This window comes from Pogona vitticeps, chromosome 3 (assembly GCF_051106095.1).
Source record: "Pogona vitticeps strain Pit_001003342236 chromosome 3, PviZW2.1, whole genome shotgun sequence".
Lineage (NCBI taxonomy): Eukaryota > Metazoa > Chordata > Lepidosauria > Squamata > Agamidae > Pogona > Pogona vitticeps.
In genome coordinates, this window is record NC_135785.1 from 246,343,395 (window position 1) to 246,364,359 (window position 20,965).

Genomic DNA, 20,965 nt, shown 5'->3' on the forward strand with positions numbered 1-20,965 from the left:
ATGTAACTGGAAATCCAAGAGGTTTACTGAAGTCTCGTCAGTCTTTGTGAAAAATGTCCAAAGCAGGACTCTGCATTTGTTTTGTTGATCAATAGAAGTTGTACCCTATCACGACCAGAGGTACAAGACATTCGTTACAAAATTTTCCTGTCCCTTCAACCTCAGTCAGATTGCACTCACACATTTCTACGGGTTAGGGAGCTACAGATCATTAAAACCATCAAACTGGTAAAGGGTGAAACGTCTGGTCAGAATCTCATGGAATCTTATCAGATCATGTAATTACATTATTTCAGCCCCGTTTGTTGTGAGCTTTTATCATAGAAATCATAGAAAAGTGCAGTTGGAAGGGGCCTACAAAGCCATCAAGTCCATTATGAAAATAAACACAGTTTTAGTCAAGTAGTACTTTGGATTTGTGTGTGCGTGTGTGCGTGTGTGCGCGTGCGTGTTCTAAAATTGAAGTGGCTGAAAATGTGCACATTTGGAAAAATACACAGAAATATTATTTAGTCATTGGTAAAAATGTGATAATGTATAATTGAATGCATATATTAAGAACAATGCATTAAAATGTACATAAAATTCCATGTTGGGAAAAACCCCAAAAAGTCTCAAAATTTGGTACAAAACAAAGACAGCAAGAAAATGAAAGGTGAGATTCAGAGAAATGTCTCTACATCAAGACTAAGAGATTTTCACATTCCTTGCTGAATTTGGGTCTGTTGGCCAGGCAGATGATTTGGAAAGCCAGTTGAAGACATTTAATAATCTTTAAATGATAATAATCTTAGAACTGCAGAGCTGGAAGAAGCCCTATGGACTGTTGAGTCCAGCCTCTGTCAAGTAGACTCAGTAGGAAATTAAATTCCCAACCTCTGGCTCCACAGCCAGATGCCTAAACCTATCAATATATGGTGTGCTTCTTCCAGAGGTGAGAGGTATGCAGTGTGCCCATAAAGTCTTTGTACTCCAGATGACTTTGCCTCTGCACTGGCTTGTTTACCCATCCATATAGTTGCTCGAGAAAACGGAAGGCACAGTTCTTATTTATCCAATAGTTACATATCTTGGTATTTCATATCACTGAACTTCAATGAATGGCCATTTTTAAACTGCTCATTAAAAATATGCATGAGGCAACACGTAAATACAAAAATTGTGATCATTTGTTTACCTTCTTAGTATACTGCAAAGTGTATAATATTAAAAAAATTGTGGTGAATCATATTTGTTATATTGTATTTTTCGCTAATATAAACCTGTGAGGAGAATGTTCCTAAGTATGTGCATTTATGAATACAGATCTAAGCTTAAATTAATATTGGTATCGGAATCTCCTTGTTAATTATGTTAGCTGAGAAAAGTAGCAGAAGGTATGGATTAATGTTTTATTTTTCTCTCTGTCTTTAACAGATGAGGATAGGGATTCACTCAGGTTCAGTTCTGGCTGGAGTTGTTGGTGTAAGAATGCCAAGATACTGTCTCTTCGGCAACAACGTCACCCTGGCAAGCAAATTTGAGTCAGGAAGCCATCCGCGCCGGATCAATGTCAGCCCAACAACATACCAGTATGTGCTTATCAGCCTTCCTATTTATAATGCATACCCTTCCTTCCTTCCTTCCTTCCTTCCTTCCTTCCTTCCTTCCTTCCTTCCTTCCTTCCTTCCTTCCTTCCTTCCTTCCAAAAAACTTTGTAGTGCATCTGTAAAAAAATCTGACTATGTTATATTTGCTGCCCAAACAAGAATACAATCACTGCACTCTTTACCTGGTGCTGCAGCTGGTCCAAAATTTCCTCAAGAAGTTGTGGCCAGATATGGGAAGTGTGCTTTACTGGTGAAAAATTGCACATGCTTCTTTTCCCACTTTAGAAGGACCACAGATTTATAGGGCAAAGCAGCAACCACATTCCAGCTTTATTGAAGACACAATTTAATTTTGAAATGTTTAATAAATGTATTTAAATAAAAAATATACTATAGAAAAACATCAGTAAAAATTACAATCCTGCAAAATAACACAAACATCAAGAGCATCAGATGGTATTGCCAAATTAAGTTAACACGTCTCTCCATAGATCAACATGAGAGGGTGGGGGTCGCTGAAGGAATCAGTATAATTATTTACAATATTGAATAAAAGGGAGCCAAGTTTTACAAACGGAGTCTGTCCTGGAATTCTGGTACGTGAATCGCGAGCGTAAAGTGAGGTTTGTTTTCCATCTATGCTGATTTCAGTACTCTAAATTCCCAAGCACTTATTCAAATAACTTCTGGTCCACAGTACAGGTTATGTATCAAGATAGTCAAGTGCTGAGGCACACACACCAAGTTCTGTGATGTGTTCGATGGAGTCAAATAGTCAGCGTCTAATGTCCTCCCTGCTATTGTGAGGGAGACTATTTTGTTTTCTGAGTCATCTTCTTATTTTTAAGTGTTGTTTTGATATTCTAATTCCACAAGCAAAATTGGTATTCTGCCAGACATCGCTATAAATCAGAATGTGGTTCTCAACAGCAGAATGTGAATTGCAATATGGAAATAATTATCTGAACTGTAGCTGTCACTCCATTAAAGAAATCTTAGTCAATTAAATGAGAAGCTTCTTGAGGTACTTTGACTGCAGATTGTAGGGATTAAATCTGGAAACACAGCACACAGACTTTGTGTTCCTGGGCTCCTGCCTCCACATCATTAGTAGCACGGCCCCCTGCCTACCTCTCAGTAGGATAAGAACACTCGAACCAGCAAGTAAGGTCAGCATCAAGCCAAGATCAACAGCAAGACAAAATGTGTACAGTGACTCTATATAACACCCCATAATCACCTGGTGTATGTCATCTGGCAGTTCTGCTCTCTTTCACATTCTTGCAGAACTGAATGTTTGGACTAATGATTTAATGACAACGTTGAGAATACAGATTTTGACAGGGCATGTGGCAGTTTTACTTCAGCCTCTGAAACACTGAACATTTGAATCTGAGCTCAGCAAGAAACAAACAAGCAAAGCAAGCAGGACAGGTATTTTACATTTAATGTAAAGTAATAGGGGAAGAGCTGGTGTACATGTGTCTAGCCATGTGTATCCATTCACAAGATCTTCTGGCACCAAAACAAACTCTGTATGTCCTTTAGAGCTGTGAAGTATTAATGGTTATGGTGTTAATTAATTTGTATACTTAAAATATTTTTACCCCACCTTAACACGACCCTTCATTCAGCTTCTTGGCCCATTGATGACTGTCTCTCATCTGTTGAATCATAGCTTTCTAGCTATTGATTCATTCTGTTGAATTGTTTTAAATGGTTTTATAATTCTTTTGAGGTGTTGTTGCTGAGCTTTCTAGATGCAGGTTCGGAAATTGCTTGCTTGGTGGCTTGAACGAATTTCTTTCTCAACCACCAACATGTGTTTAACTTGTGCAAGGAGTGGAGAACAGGATTGCTTCTGCTAGCCCCATCTTCAGCATCATGTGTTGCATTGCAGGTGTCAACCAAAAACAGTTCCTGCAGGGGCAAGGTCAGTTGCTGTACAAACGGCAAACATGTCTCTTAGGGTTACATGTTCGTGTCAAAATACATATAGAAGATATCTCATCCTTACACAATAACTGTGATCTCAGGTTCTAGGTTGGCATTCAAAAAATTGTTGTTGATATTTATGGATAGCAAAGCCAGCTCTATTCTAAGGAGTTCTTTCCCTTGTTTGTGATATCTTTTCTTAGTACAGTATACAGTTCTTGCTGGATTTGGCTACTGTCTTCCATCTCATGTGTGAATGGAGCACCAAGCTACATGTCCTTCCCAGTGCACATGAGAGATTTCTCCATCCACCATGGAATGGTTCATAAGTGCTATAGCTGACCACATGTTAGACTGCTGGCAAGGACAAAGGAGCCCTCTGTACCTTTCCCGGGCCGGCTGGTAGATGAACAGCACAGGGCTGGATTCTGGTGACTGTTTATGTAGTGTGCAAAAGGAACAACGACAGAGTCCAGGAGATGGACTATTTCCTAACTTCTCACCAGAAGCCTTTAGGAAAGTGTTAGGAAATCTCTGTGGTTCCCCAAATGTCGATGGGAGAAAGCACAGAAAGTTGCAGAAGCTGATAGGAATTTGTGCGCAGTGGTTATGGAGGGCCATAGGTTTCCTCAGTCCTGCTTTAGAAAATTAAAAACATGTTTATGGCTTCTCATAAGCATCAAGTTGTCCTTCATGGGAACAGAAGCCTGGCCTCTGGTCTGATATAACAATTAAAAACCACAAACTCTTCTGATATAATTCAGGGGTACTACATGATCTTTCCAAGCAGGTGGTCTCAGATTCAAAACCTGGCATCTTTTGTTTAAGAAGAAATTAAGCAGCAAACAGTAGAAAATACCACCTTCTCCCTGAGGTCCTGGAGAGGCAAGTTTGCTCTGGGCTAGGTGGATGTTATATAAAAGTTCCCTGTGCTCTTCATAGACTGATTCTGGTGGTACCAAGCACCACTCATTTCTGGCAGGACTTTTCCACTAGCAGGAGGTTCTGTGCCTGGATTGTTCCTATTGACCCAAGCACCTGCTTAGGTATGTGTTTTGCAGATCATTCTAAAGGGAAGGGAAAAACTTGGGTGCACTGATAGAATTATTCTTGAAATGCCTTTTCTTTGCAAATATATATGTAATACCTTTGCTACCTTTGTAAACAACCCATTCCTATTCATTTTTTTTAAAGCAAGCAACTGCTTGTCTAAACTTCCAGCCAGTGAGCTGTGAAACTGAAGTAATTGCCTATTTTAGTGATAATTTCTCTGGTTTGTTGAGAAGTGGATGAATAATGAATTTGTCTGCTGGAAATTAAAGGCTTTGCTCTCTCTGTAGTACCTGTACTGGCAGGCTGAAGGGGGGGACAGTGGAAGACAGATAAAATACTTAATTGCATTGGCATTTGAAAAACCTGTGGTGTTATTATTTTCTATTTGCTACTTTGATGGTGAGCAAACGATTGGTTTGACTGCCTGGAATTGCTTGCCAGCTTGCTTCTCTGCTTGCCTGCTTGTATTTGAGCTGCATTACTAGACTATGACTTAGGTTAGTCATCCATCCATCCATCCATCCATCCATCCATCCATCCATCCATCCATCCATCCATCCATCCATCCATCCATCCATCCATCCATCCATCCATCCATCCATCCATCCATGATTTTTGTTTGTACTATCCCTCCATCACTTTCAGACAAGCATAAGACACTCTGCATTGATAAGAACTGAGATAGCATTGGGTGACAATGGAGTTCAGTAAGGATTCTGTGTAGAGAGGGACACAAATCTGGATAATACTGGATTTTTGTACTGGCACCATAGTTGCCACACGGTCTGGTCTACCACACATCCTAGGCCACAGCAGGAGCATGGACGTCCCTTCTCTGCCTCCTCCAGCAGCTGCCCACTAAAAGGCAGTACTGTACTGTAGCAATCCCTGCCCTGCCTTCTTATCTCAGTGGGCAGCTGCTGGAGGAGGCAGAGATGGTAAGAACATGCTCATGGCATGACTGGTGAAATGACCAAAGAAAAGGAAGAGCACAGTGCATGCTGGCTGGAGTGGGGGAATCTGGCCAAGAGGGTGGGAGATGGGACTGCATGGCACCTATAGTCCCAGTATGACAATCCAGCACAAACTAACAATCTGGATTTGTGCCCATCTTTAATTTTATGATCATTCATCCATACATGCAAATTTTTAATCTGAAGGAGACCTGCCAGGTGACTGTGTTGCTTCCCCCAACCCTGCCAAACAGAAATGTTGGGTTTCAAAATAAGGAAATTGTGGAGAAGATAGCACCCTATCTTGCAGATTGCATGGTGAAGAGATGGGTGATAAATTCCAAGATGCTGATGATGATGGTGGTGGGGAGTTTCCAACTCCACACACCCCCACACACAAGGTGTTTACATACTTCTCAACCCACCTTTAGAAAACTTTGCCTGGCACAGACAACAACTATGCCATGAAACTTTGGGACACAGCCCAATGAAGATGGATTACTATCAAAAGCTAGCTATCTACTTAATTTTTTCAATGGTCCAATAAAGGCATCACCTACTTTTGCATTTGCATGGGTATTGTGACACTCTGAATTCAACGGAAGGACAAGGGATGTGCATGTATGAACTAAAGCACCACAATTCCCTCAAAGACACGTGACCCCCACCCCCGCACAGTTTTCCCCCTCCTCCATGTAGCCCCTTTGATTCTGGTTGGGATGGAATCCTGTGGGGGGGGGCAGAGTGATGCAGGCAGGCGAGAGAGAGAGAGAGAGGCAGAGCCCCACCCGAAGGGGCTGAAAATTAGAGGGTACGTTGCAAACCACAATTAGGTTCAGCTGGTAAACTGAACGACTGAGTGTACAGTAGTTCTGAACCTGGATTTCCTGCAGGCTGTTGTTCTTGCTATGTGCCATTAGATTGCCTCCAACATATGGCAAATATATAAATGAGTGATCTCCACAATGTCCTGTCCTCAAGAGCCCTGCCAAAATCTCATAAACTGAAGTCTGTGGTATTCTTGATGGAGTTAGTGCATCTCATATTTGGTCTTCCTCTTTTCCTGTTGCCCTCAACTTTTCCTAGCATTTTTGTCTTTTCATTCGTCACTGCTTTCTTTTGGCTTGAATCAAGTTGTGTCATTAGTGACAGCACTATTCATACTTGTCTTTTGCTTTTCCCTAGTAGTTGATTGAGTGCTTTCAGAGCTGGGAGCACTATCTCTTCTTTCATTTTGGGCTGTCTCATTATAGGATTTTGAAGGTAAAAAAGGTTCAGCAGTGGTTTACCATTGTTTCCTTCTGCACAGTGCAAAAAAAAAAAAAAGCTTTAGTGCTACTGCCCTTGTCTGTGAAGAATCCTCCACTATATCATCTTCGGCTACCCCTGCTGCCCACATAGCTGCCCTCCAGCAGTTTTTCCACTCCCATCAATATTGGAATGGTCCGCTTTCTTCTGCTGTGATCATTATCCCTGAACAGGATGGATGCATTTTAGTCTGATCTTTCAACTGTGAAAATCCCACCTTGGTTGACCCAAAACTTGGCTTTTCATGGAGTTCAGCCTCCTCTTCCCTTCTCCCACAGACATACCCTAGCACTATTCACTGAACTGTTTTGGCAGCTCCACCAGATTTATCATTTGTGTAATTAATTAAAATTGTGAATTGCTTTTCTTCAAAAGGAGCTTAAGGCAGCATACCTTTTTCATCCTTTTTCATTATATTCTCACAACATTGTTTGGCAGGTAAGATCAAGGTCTTCCTGTACACTTCATTGTGTGGGATTGTCTCCTCAGTTCTGACACAAGCTAGAAACATAAGTAAATTGTCTAACAGTGAACCAGACCACTGGCCCATATAGCTCAGGAGTGACAGTGATTCTTCAGCTTTTTCAGCAGTTCTATCTGAAGATCACTGATATGCTCTGATGGTTGCCCATACAAGTACTAACTGTGCCTGGTTCTGCTTAGCTTCCAAAATCAGACAAGAATGAATGGGTTGAAGGTGGTACATATTTTGAACACTACACTACATAGTAATGGCAGCTGCAATACCGCAATGTAAGGGAAACCTCTGATTACACTTTTTGCTGTATTTGTGGCAGGATTCATACATCAATTAGTGTCAAACAAATTTTCACTGTTGTGTTTTTCAGTGTTCGATGGCTCAGAGCGACACGGATAGATTTCCTCAGATGAAAAGCATTGCATCAGATGCACAGCAATATTGAGATTTTTTTCCTGTTGGTGTGTGACCTAGAATGGTTCATTCATACATACAAATAACCATATAAAAGTGCTACAGTTGTCAAGCAATGCATTTGCATGTGTCTAAGCAGCCTGTAGCATTGTAGTTATTAAAATATGACGTCCCAAAAAACAACCAGTAGAACTAAGGCAGATAGAAGGAGCAAAGCTATGCTTTTCACTTATTTCCAGGGATGGAGACGCTTGCGAGTCCAAAGTTGCTTGCGAGTCCAAATTAGGTTGCTCCGGTGACTTGAGTCAGACTTGACCCGAGGGTTTCTGAGGTGACTTCCTACTTGACTCATGACTTGGACTCATTTGTCTGAGTCGGTTGTTGAGTCCCTGTGGGGCAGGCGGTGGCAGACCCACACTGTCTCTGTGCACGTGCTGCCTATCAGCTGGGTGGCACATGTGCAGTCCGAGTCCTTGGGTCCCAAGTCCCAAGCTTCAGGGGGGCAGGGCAAGCGACTCAGGAATCAAATTTGAGGCTTGTGAATCAATACTTGGGTCCCAAGACTTGCCAACATCCCTGCTTATTCCACAGTGGCTTGAGATGAGGCTCGCAATAATTCAGGGTGTATGTGTGTGTGTGTGTGTGTGTGTGTGTGTGTGCGCGCGCGCGCGCTAGAGCTCGGCAATGTTATTTTTTTGGATTCCAGCCCCCAGAATTCTCAGTCAGTGCGATAACTTTTGGAAGTTCTGAGAATAACATGGTGCAACATCTTTTTAAAATCACTATTAATGGTTTTGCAGTGGTTCTGTACTTACCAAGGCTGAGCTGTCTTGTTCTGCACAGAAATAACTGTGGCCCATTCTACCTACTGTTCTAGGACTGAGCTATAAAGCTCCGTGGATAACAGCATGAGGAGAATATTTGCATTCTAGCAGATAAAATTAGAGGTTTATGAAATTATACACAGGATGGAGAAGGTGGGTCTTTTAGTCTCATAATATCAATACTAGTCTCATAATACTAAGGAGCCTCAGGGCACAATGGTTAAATTGCAGTACTGCAGTCAAATCTCTGCTCATGACCCAGGTAACTGACTCAAGGTTCACTCAGCCTTCCATTCTACCGAGGCTGGTAAATTGAGTACCCAGCTTGTTGTGGGGGCAATGTGTAGCCTGCATAATTAAATTGTAAATTGCCCAGAGAGTGGTTTAAGTGTTATGGGATGGTATATAAGCAGCATGCTTTGCTTTTGTTTTTAAGGCATCCCTGTCTCTTATAATATTAGAACTCAGAGTCATCCAATGGAAGAATACTTGGCATATTATGATTAATTGATAGCTGCTATGTAATGGTGATGTCCATTGGGATAGAGGGCTTTAAATGGGACCTCCAGGTACAGAGGCAGTATATCACTCAACAGCAGCCGGTGGCCAGGAACAGTGAGAGGATACTATGTGGTTCTTCATCGTGGTCTTCTGTGAATGCACACAAAGGGTTAATACCAGCGCCAGCGTTGGGCCTCTCGGAACGTTTTCTAGCTGCAAGAGAAAAGTAACAATGTTTAGGACTACCCCTACTGCGCACGCCCAGCCTAACCGTCCCTCAGTTCCATTTTTCCGCCTAGCGGTTTGGAGCCTCTCGTCTTAGCTGCGTTATTGCGATCTATCTATCTGATTTTTGGCTTTTGACCTCAGCTTCGCTCACGGACTACCCTAGCGCTTTTTCCCTTCAACTTGACGACCCAGTGTATTTTTCTGGCTTTACTCGGACTGATTTCGGACTGCTCTGCCTTATCCTTGGACTTGTCGTTTCGGTTTCCTTACTGCCCTATGTCCCCTTCCGGGCCGTTCAGCAGGTGTGTGGTGTGCGACCGCAAAATTCCCCATCAGGACGGCCACGATACTTGCCTGTATTGTTTGGGGGAGTCGCACAATCCTAAAGCTTGCCCACACTGCAAAGCCTTCACTAAGGCCGCTCTCAAGGCTCGCCAACAGCGCCTTAAACTTCATCTGTGGGAGTCAACGTTGTCTTCCACGGCGCCCTCGGAGGGGGAAATGGCTTCCACTTCTCGAGCAGCTCCTGTTCAGTCAGTCGTCTCTAAAGTTTCCAAAATGTCGAAAAAATCCGCGTCGTCGAAATCGGCCGCTCCTGCTTCGAACCCCGAGCCTCCGGCTCCGAAAGCTAAGCCGTCGAAATCGTCCAAAGCTAAGGCGGCCGCCCAGCTTAAAATGACATCCATTCCACTTTCTCCGAGCTCGGGTTCCATCCCATCGCCGATTCTTGAGGAGTTGTCGAGGCGCTTCGGGGCCTCGTCCGAGGCACCCGCGCCTCCTCCTGCTCGACGTACTGACGTGTTACCGCCTTCGGGAAGGTCTTCCCCGACACCGAGCCAGTTAGTCGCTGTCACTACTGGCCTCGCTTCTGCCCCACATAGCCCTTTTCCTGCGGGCCAGGGGTCGCCTCCCGTGTCGATCTCGTCCGTACACTCGGACTCGAGATCCCCTCGAGAGAAGATACCTCGATCACCTGTGCGTTCGAGGTCGAAATCTCCTCGAGGCAAACGTTCTCGCACGGAGAAGCATGGCTCCCCGAGTCGGTCCCCTTCCTCCGGCCGCTCGAGGTCGAAGTCTCCTCGACGGAAACGATCGAAGAAGAGGCATCGAGCTTCCACTCAGTCCGACTCTGGCGATCGCTCGGACTCGAAATCCTCTAAGCGTAAACGCTCTAAGAAGAAGCACCGTTCTCATCGACGTCGTAGCAAGCATCGACGTCGGTCCTCTTCTTCCCGTTCAGCGGATTCCGACCGCCCTAAGCGTCGTAAACACCATCGACGTCGGCGCGACCATTCGCGGTCTCCTTCTTCGTCGTCGACATCCGCATCTCGAGACCGGTACCGCAAAAAGATCCGGTACATATATGTGTCTTCTTCTTCGGAGTCGACCCGCCCTCGACGCCGACGCCGGGCTATTCGAGCCAAAGACCACCCTCCTACGGTACCGGTTGCCCCTCCACCGCAACCGGCCCCTTCCACCTCGGCGCCATCCGTGGTCCCAGTTCGACCCCCGACAACGCAGGTCGGCATCGAGAAGCCCCCTCCAAAGAAGAAGAGGGATGTCTTCTCCTCTGATCCAGATGAGGTGTCCACGGAGCGGTCTTCTGACTCCGATCAGGAGCAACCCCCACCCTTGCCACCGCATGATTTACCTCCGGGTGATCTGGTGCTTTCCGATACTGGCGATACTCACGCTCCTTCTCCATCTGAGGATTTTTCTTCTTATTCTCAGATGATGTCCAGGCTTGCCAAGACGCTCAAATTGGACTTGAATCTCCCTTCCCCTCCGGGAGAGGACTTGTTCTTTGGGGACATCAAGAGGGACAGTACCGCTCCCCCCAGTATAGCCTTTGTGCCTGTGGTTATGGAGGCCATCAAGGAGTTCTGGGCTCAGCCTGCGACTACACCTAATGTCCCTCGTCGCACAGAGCACTTCTACAAGATTCATGGGGCTGACACTCATTTTCTGCTCAAGCATCCCATTCCAAACTCACTCATTGTTGAGACAAGCTGTTCAAGGCCTTCGGCCAAAGCCCATGTTACCCCAGTTGACAAAGAGGGTAAAAAGCTGGAACTCATCGGCAGGAAAATCTACTCCCTTGTCACCTTGCTACTTCGAGTCATAAATTATCAAACTGTGTTGGGAGCTTATCACAAACAGTTGTGGCTCAAGCTTTTACCGGGGTTGAAAATGATACCTGAAGACACCCGGCAAGCTTTTCTTAACTCCTATGAGGAAGCTCAGACGGTATCCAAGTATGAACGTCTTTCCATCAGACATGCAGCAGAAATCTCTGCCAGAGTCCTCATGTCTGCCATCTCTATCCGGCGCCATGCTTGGCTCCGTTCTGCTGACATAATGGAGGACGTCAAGTCAAAGGTTGAGAGCCTCGCCTTCGACGCTACCGGGCTGTTCAACGAAAAGACCGACTCCCATTTGGAAGACCTTCACAAGGCTAAGAGAACTGCTAAGTCCTATTCTGTTCAGACTCAATCTAGACAGCGACGCCCTCAATGGCGTAAATCTTATGGACAGTATCAATCTTCCCAGCAATACCGTCCTTACAAGCACCTACCTCAGCAGCGCTCTGGCCAGTCCTCTTCTTCTGTCCAGGGTTATCAGGGATACCGCCCTCGTCCTCCCCATCGCCGCCAACCCTTTAAGCCACCTGGCAGGAAACAAAAACAGTATCTTTGACTTTCGGCCCCCCGTTTTCACCCATTCACCACCTACCACCCGTCTTCAACCGTTTCTTCACAACTGGTCTGTCATCACAAACGACACTTGGGCTCTAAAAATTATTCAGCACGGTTACCAGCTGGAGTTTATAAGATCTCCTCCGCTAGGTCTCATAACTCATTCTCCCTTCGATTCCTCACTAGAGGAAGAAATATCATCTCTCTTGGAAAAAGATGCCATCTCTACAGTACCACCTCGCGACATACAATGCGGGTTTTACTCTCGCTACTTCGCTGTCTCAAAAAGCGGAGGAGGCATAAGGCCCATCCTCGATCTAAGACTCCTAAACGCTTACCTGCGACCCAGGCGGTTTCGGATGCTCACCTTAGAGTCCATCATGCACTTGCTGAAAAAGAACAACTGGTTCGTCCTTATAGATCTAAAGGACGCATACTTTCACGTCACTATTCACCCCGACCACCGCAAGTTCCTTCGGTTCATCTTTCAGGACACGGTCTACGAATTCCAGGCCCTACCATTCGGTCTGTCCACAGCTCCCCGGACCTTCACCAAGGTCATGGCTCCGGTGGCAGCTTACCTTCGTCTCAGGGGCATTCACGTTTACCCTTACCTGGACGATTGGCTCGTAGTCTCCACCTCGCGAAGGCAATCCCTGAAAGACACAAAATTCATCCTGTATCTTCTCTCCAATCTCGGTCTCACTGTCAACAAACAGAAGTCTCAGCTCATTCCCTCCAAAACAGTTCAATACATAGGGGTCTGTTTGGACGCTGTAAAGGGTCGAGTCTTTCTTCCCCCAGAAAGAATACACAAGATTCGACGAGCCATCAGGAAATTTCTTCCCGGTGCTCGGGTGACAGCCCACCACGCCCAACACCTCCTCGGCCTGATGTCTTCTACGACGCCGGCGCTCGCGCACGCTCGCCTCAAACTCCGGTCGCTCCAATCTTGGTTTCTCACCCTTTTCGACCCCATGATGGACAGTCAAAGGAAACGACTTCGTGTCACCCCGGAGCTCACCAGACAGCTCCAGTGGTGGATGTACACACCCCATCTCACGGTTGGCCGGCCCTTTCGTCCACTCCGTCTCACCGTTCAAGTTACAACGGACGCCAGTCCGTCCGGCTGGGGGGCGCACTGCGGGCGTCGCACCATTCACGCCCTCTGGACGCCACAGGAAGCCATGTTCCACATCAATCACCTGGAACTGCTGGCGGTTATCAAGGCTTTCAAGTCCTTCCTTCCTCTCCTGCACGGCCGCGGAGTTCAGCTGGTGACGGACAACACTACCACAATGCATTATGTCAACAAGCAGGGAGGAACCCGCTCTCATTCACTCCTGTATCTCTCCATCCTCCTTTGGGAATGGTGTTACCGTCATCATATCTATCCAGTGGCCATCCATGTAGCCACGGAGGACAACACACTTGCGGACACTCTGAGCAGGCTTCATTATCAGACTCACGAATGGGAGCTGAACCCTCTGGTCTTCCAGGACCTTTGCCGCCAATGGGGGACCCCAGTGCTGGACGTGTTCGCATCCCCTCACAACGCAAAATGCTCCCGGTATGCGTCCCGGGCAGGTCTCGGTCACCACTCGCTCGGCGACGCATTCATGATTCCATGGAACCAGGGTCTCTTGTACATATTTCCACCGATCCCGTTGATACAGAGATCCTTGATCAAACTCCGACGTTCAATGACTCCGGCCATTTTCATTGCACCCTTTTGGCCTCGCCAAGTGTGGTTCCCCACTCTAGTCAGCATGGCTGTGGACTCAGTAACCCTTCCGATGTGGCCGGACCTACTGACCCAGGAAGCAGGCGAAGTCCTTCACCCCGACCTCGACACGCTCCATCTGACGGCGTGGAGGATCGTCCGGAAATTCAGGAGGTCTTGACCAACGCCATCAAGCCCTCCACGTCTCGCTTGTATGCCTACAAGTGGAAAAGCTTTCTGAAATTTACCCAGCAGAGGGATCTCGCCTCTTCCCCTGTGTCTCTGTCTACACTTCTGCAGTATCTCCGTTACCTCTTCGATTTCCACCTATCTATCTCTACTATCAAGGTGTACCTGGCTGCGGTTGTCTTCTTCCAGCCCAGAGCTTCTCCCTCTTCCCGCTTTTTCTCCCATCCCACTGTCAGGATGTTTTTGAAGGGTCTCTCTAACCTCCGACCTCCCGTTCGTCCTCCACTCCCTCAGTGGTCCCTACATTTGGTTCTGCATTCCCTATCCAGACCCCCATTTGAACCCATGGCTACCTGTGACGTCAAGATGCTTTCTTTAAAAATGCTATTCCTGGTAGCTATTACCTCTGCCCGTCGAGCTAGCGAGCTGGCAGCTCTCCGTCATGACCAACCTTTTCTCCAATTTTTTAAGGACAAGGTTATGCTTTACCTGGACGTCTCCTTTCTTCCGAAGGTGGTCTCCGACTTCCACGTCAATCAACCGCTTATCCTGCCAACTTTGTTTCCGTCTCCGACTACTGACGTTGAACGCATGCTCCACATGCTTGATGTTCGACGGTCCTTAGCCTTCTATGTGTCCAGGACCAAAGACTTTCGCCTGGCCAACAGACTCTTTCTCTGTTACTTTGGCCCAAAGAAGGGCTGCCCGGCCTCGCCGTCCACGCTCTCTCGGTGGCTCGTATCGACCATCGCCCTCGCCTACGAGCTCAACCACAGAGATCCTCCACAAGGACTTAAAGCCCATTCTACCCGGGCTGTAGCCTCGTCGACTGCCTTACTCCGCGGCGTTGACCTGCCCGACATCTGCCGGTCCGCTACATGGTCCAATGCCTCTACCTTCATAACCCACTACAGGTTGGACGTGAGGGCAAAAGAGGAGACCAGATTCGGGAGGGCAGTGCTAGCATCGGCTCTTCAGTGACAGCCCACCATCCGGTTAGTAAGCGTGCTAATCACCCTTTGTGTGCATTCACAGAAGACCACGATGAAGAAAGAAAGGTTACTTACCTGTAACGATGGTTCTTCAAGTGGTCATTCTGTGAATTCACACAATCCCGCCCGGCCTCCCCTCTGTCTGTCTGTCACTGGCATCTCTATGACTCGAGGGCCTATGGCGGACAAATGGAACTGAGGGACGGTTAGGCTGGGCGTGCGCAGTAGGGGTAGTCCTAAACATTGTTACTTTTCTCTTGCAGCTAGAAAACGTTCCGAGAGGCCCAACGCTGGCGCTGGTATTAACCCTTTGTGTGAATTCACAGAATGACCACTTGAAGAACCATCGTTACAGGTAAGTAACCTTTCTTTCAGTCCATGAAACACTAATGGGAGGTTGTGGTCTTTAGATCCTTCCTAGTGGCTACCAGATGATCATGGTAGGGTAAGAGTAGGCAGATTCCAGTGATACCACAGATGCCAGCCCCTTCATGGATTACTGCACTCACTTCCATACACTGCTCACCACAAAGATTTTTTTTTCCTTTTAAAAAGTTTTTCTTCAAACTGAAAAGGCCCTCCTTCACACACCTTATTAGCTTTAAACAAAACGAAACAGTTTTGGGGGGGAGACATGAGAGCCCCTCCAGGTCACTTGGACAGCCTGAGAGGCCTTTTTTGAACTAAAAATAAAAATGGCGGGGGGGGGTCGCTCAACAGTGTCAAGGATTTTGCACGGCTGCATTCTGGCCCTGGAGAATCACAAGCATGCCATGGACAGCACTGCATCTCTCCTGTTGAAGGATCTAGAATGGCATTGGTCTTCTTACATTTTCTGCTTATACGCCAGGCTGCAAAAGGCCTGTCATATTTCTCGATGGTCTGGGATTTTCCCACTCCTGTCTATAAATCAATCAGACTCATAAAAGCATGGATCTTTATTTCTAACCAGAACCTCTATTCAGATTATAAATGTTATGTTATACATAGTAAGGGACGCTTTCTTGAATAAAGATTTGTCTTACAGTAAGGTATCAAAATTAGCCATCAGTTTCTTTCATGTGACAATCACATTTTAAAATGACCTTTGTTATCTTTCCATGCCCATAGTTTGCTGGTGATGCAAAAAAGAGTTTAAAAATACAAATACTATACATCATTTGCAGTTGCCTAGCAACCATGCTCAACTTTGGGCAGGTTGCTTCAATTTGCACCTCTCTGGAAACTCAAGATGTAATGCAGGAGAATTTGCATTAGCTGCCTTTGAATCTCTTCAGAATTTGTTTTTAAAGTCTATCTGTAAAATGAAACTAGTTTTCTCACTCCTTTTTTCTATCAGTCAGGTTTTAGTTCCCATGTTCACTTTTGTTACCTATCTCACAGCAGACATATTCTGTTTATTTGTTTAAAATATTTTTATCTCACCTTTCTCCTTGAAAAGGACTGAAGGTGGTTATCCTAAAATCCAGCAAGAATTAAAAGGAGTTTTAACATACTGTTTCTCCTGAACCTAATTTTGATTCATGAGTGAAAATTAAGCTCCTTCCTCATCCGAAGATTAAGCTACATGTTATAATAAACATGGGATTGTAAAGAAAATGGTCATTATATGTTGAGTCAATTAATATTTTATCACTTTATTTGTATACCACTTTCCCATAACTTACATGCTCAGAGCAGCTCACAACAAAGTAAGAATGAAAATCGGCAATGACTGAAATCCTGTTGCTTAGTGTACAGTAGTAAGTTATGACTTGATTTGGGCCTATTGAATCAGTTGGACTTGGTAAGTCAACTTCTCTGTAAGTTCCATTGATTCAAGAGGACCTTCTCTTGACTAGCTTACTACACTAAGCAACAGGATTTCAGTCAGTTCTTAGTGAGAAAAAAACAATCATTTCAGAACGAGAAAATAAAGCATCTATAAAAACCGGCATGACAATAATGTAACAAGCATCAATACCAAAGAAATAAATCAAATATTAATAAAGAAACAGTTAACAGCCAGAATCCAGTTGAGGTTTCATGCAAGAGTAAATGTAATTGTGTAAATTATAGTGGCAAAAATCTGTAAATTAATGAGTTGGTATTCACAGTCCTGGTTGCATGCCAGTCATACAACTCGACACTGCCATTTGCCACCACAATTGAAGCAAGTTACACTTAGTCCCGCATAAATCTCAAGTAAGACGCTGATCAATAAATCACTTCAAAGCACTGCAGAGAGAAGTTGGGCCGTCTCACTTGTTGCTGGGAAGAGGGTGGAATATCCTCTGGCTTAGGTAGTAAATGCTACAGCTCAGTGATGGTGGACTTCCTGCTTTGCCCTGTGATGTGCTACAATTTATTCCCTAGCCTGATACCATTACATGTTACCGTAAGTATGTTCTGCCTCCATCATCAGGATGCAAGTTTTCGTTGTACTTGCCAAAAGAGGAAAAGGGGAGGTTGATTCATGTTGTCTGTCTTGATTGCTATTGGTGACCACTGTATGCTTCTTTCAACATATAGCTCTTCTTTGCTCTTTGTGTGTGTGTGGTTAGTGCACTTGTAACAGGTATTTCCATGTTGGGAAATTTTGTTTACTCTCCTAAAAAAAATCAACAGCAGTGCAATTGCCTTTAGGTAGGCAATACAGGGTCCTGGTTATTCTGCTCGTTGTGTATTTTGCAAGTTAGAAATATAAAACAGGTAGGTAGGAAAATAACGCTTAGTTTTCTTTACCTGTAGCTGTTCTTGATTTAGAAGAAAAATATATAGAAAAGCCACAGACCACTATCTTTTTAGCAAAATGTTAACGTTATCTGTGCATGATTTTTGAAAAAAAACATTTATTTATTTAATACACTTTAAATCCTTTTAAATACATTTTTATACTGCCACACTTAGTGGAAACCACTTCTCTGGGCAACAATAGATGCCCCTTTTCAAAGGAATTTTCTTTATATTCAGTACATTTCTTTATTGCTTTAGGTAATATCCTGTTTTCCATAATCAAAAGCCAATGTCAATCTGTTCATTGTGCCTCCCTTTGAAATCTCCTAGTCTTTTGTTAATTGTATCAAGCACAGATGCATTGTGTTTACTTATCTAGGGGCATTACACATCTATATTTAGCATTTTATCTTCTAGTATTACAGAGTTCTGTAAGTGGTTGTTGTTGTTATTGTTTCCAGGTGAAGTACTGAAAGAAACAGAGACGAGAGGCTGCCAGGGTTTAAAAAAAGCCTGCTTTCCTGTGGGCCAGTTCACACCACTTCCACTTTGAAAGCTGTATGATTATCATTGCTCTTGTTAAGATTAAATGTACATGGTGTTTTATGCTTTTGCTGTTAGATTTTGCCCGCATGTGCCCAGGAAAAACTGGGCAGATTTTCCCACACAGCCTATTCTTGCAGTTTATACGTCACTGTCACTGCACATAGCATTTTATAGCATAAGCCACAAAAAACTCCAAAAAGATATAAAAGACATGTTCCTGCTACTAGAATCCTGAAGAGTTTGGAGGTTAATTTTTAAGTCATTCAAGCACAGGCTTCAACAAGTAAGTTATTTACCATTTGTACTTCGAAAACTAAAATTTTGAACTAAAATCCCCAGAATAACCCAGTCAGTGTAGGATATGCTAGCTGGAGAATTCTGATCACGGTAGGTAGGTAGGTAGGTAGGTAGGTAGGTAGGTAGGTAGGTAGGTAAGTAAGTAAGTAAGTAAGTAAGTAAGTAAGTAAGTAAGTAAGTAAGTAAGTAAGTAAGTAAGTAAGTAAGTAAGTAAGTAAGTAAAATATTTTACCCCACCTTTCTCCTTAAAAGGACCTAAGGTGGCTAACATTATTTTAAAAATAAATAAATGCTAAAAACAGTAAGTTATGCAAATATTTAAAAAGAATTAAACTAGTATTCTATTAAAATATTTCTTAAAATATTTAAAATCAATACTAAGAACACATTTAAAAGCAACAGAGCACAATAATCAATTCAAAAAACCCTCTCACACAGCCAGTCATTAAAGAAAAGCCTATATTATACGAAGAGAAAGGTCTTTGCCTGCTTGCAGAGGACAGCAAAGATGGAGGCCTACCTAGCTTTCCATACAAGAGAGTTTCAGAGTCTGGAAGCAGGGACGGAAAAGGTTCTCTCCTATGTCTCCATCAAGCCTGTCTGTGAGGGTGGTGGGACCGCAAGAAAGGCCTCCCCTGATGAACTTAATGCCCGGACAAGCTCATGGGGTCTTATTTAGATAGCATGGGCTCGAGCTATTCAGGACTTTATAGGTAAGAACCAGGAATGGTGCCTGGAAATGGATCGGCAGCCAATGGAGCTGTTCTGGCCTTGAAGGGGAGGGTTCTATGTTACCTGTAAGCAGCCCCAGTTAACAATCTGACTGCAGCATTTTGGACCTCCTGGAGTTTGGAACCCTCCTGTAGGCAGCCCCACACAGAGCATGTTACAGTATTCCAGCCAAGATCTAACTCAGGTAGGGTGTTGTTGCAAGAATAAAGAAAAGAAAAGGAGGGCCATGTATACTCTCTTGAGCTCACTGGAGCAAAGGTGGGTTAGAAATATAACCAATGAAGCAAATACATTTCATCAGCCTCTAGGAAGTCCACAGCAGCAGTAGGCATCAACTAGCTGTCCCTGAAAAGTCACAGGGTGACACAGGAAGTGTCACAAAACTTTTCAAGTGGCACATTTCTCTTAAAGGGTTTTCTGTCTCAGTATCAAATATTAGATGGGCTTGTAGGCAGCAAAAAGAAAGATGTAGAAATCTAGTATTAAGTAACTCCCTGCTAAGAAAATCTAGGCAGCTTATCTTTTCTAGAACTGGCAATTAGAGGCGAATTGCGATATCTCTATTGTATAACCGACCAGCCAGTAATTGCTCTATCGTATTCCAATTTATATTCAATGTTTATGTATTATTCAGTAGCAGCAGTGCGTGAATTGTTCGGTTCCCTGAGAGATCTAATGAGAGATGAAGTATTTTAAAAATACATCAGCAATCATAATGGGTAGTTTATTATCATACAAATAACCATGGCTGGCATAGCTTCTTTTACTTGCAATTTGGGATCCAACTTTTGATCTGAAATTAACAGCACAATGACAGTCACTATAACAGTGTCTACGTGTAGCAAAATACAGTGTTGTGACTGATTAATTAATGCACACAGATTAAGATAGTGTATGCTTTCTGCAATAGGGTATCAACATTTTTTTTTCATTGTAAGGAGAGAACCAGGAAAATCCAGGCCAACAGTTTTTATTATTATTTTTTCCCTACACATAGTCTTGATGTTGAGTGTGTATCTGGGTATGATACATATTAAAGGTAATTTGGTAACAGGATAGTTGACTTCTAAACGTGTTCAACAGAATTTGTTTTTTTTAAAAAAAAACAATAAGAAGGCGAGGTAGAGGAACCATGAAGGCTGCTAGTGAAGTGAATAAGCTTTCAGGCGTGGGAAGCAACATTAAAACCTCACTGGGAAGTTTTAAAAACCTGATCGTTAAAGGGCATCAGGACTGTCTTAACCTTATCCAGGAGCCAAGGAACTGTGTAAGGTGGACCTAGGCTTCTAAGATTTTTTTTTTAATTTTTTATTTTTTGAAATTGAAGAGATGTTCAAAAGCAGATTGTGATAGGGACATAATAGCAGGCTATTCAGCAGGAAAAGTTGAAGATCTTGCTGAGGGTGCTAAATCCCTCCGGCATGCTTGAACTAACCTTTAAGAATAACAGTCCTTTTCTACAGCAAAAGAGTTCCTTGCAAATAGCAGGATTAAGGAAGGAAGTATCTGCTACAAAAGGGGAAATCCCCTGTAAACTGTTGTCAAGGTTGGAAGGGCAGGAAGTGGTGACTGGCAAATGTGACTGTGGAAAGAACCTTGTGAAACAGAAGAATAAGCCTGTCTTCACATGAGATTTTTAGCCTGTAATGAACAGAACTAAAGAACAAGGCAGAAGTCATGTCCAGCAAGCAGTTCTGCAGATGCCGTTGTGCAACCAGTCACGCAGTCAGTTGTGCTATCAAGTACACAATGCAAATTGCCTGGGTGGAACTCCATGTGAACCTCCAGACGC

The 20,965-nt window shown here is 44.2% G+C and overlaps 1 protein-coding gene across 3 annotated transcripts in view; it reads left to right on the forward strand.

Annotated features, from left to right (window-relative positions):
* The window catches only part of GUCY1A2 (guanylate cyclase 1 soluble subunit alpha 2), a 241,217-nt gene that overhangs the window by 184,467 nt on the left and 35,785 nt on the right, over window positions 1-20,965 (forward strand). For 2 of the 3 annotated variants that reach the window (XM_078390083.1, XM_078390084.1), the window contains exon 7: window positions 1,417-1,571. In XM_078390083.1, the coding sequence (XP_078246209.1) occupies window positions 1,417-1,571 (155 nt within the window). Of the gene's footprint in view, window positions 1-1,416; window positions 8,643-20,965 lie in introns of those variants that run through there. The other variant, XM_072993644.2, reaches the window with a different exon arrangement.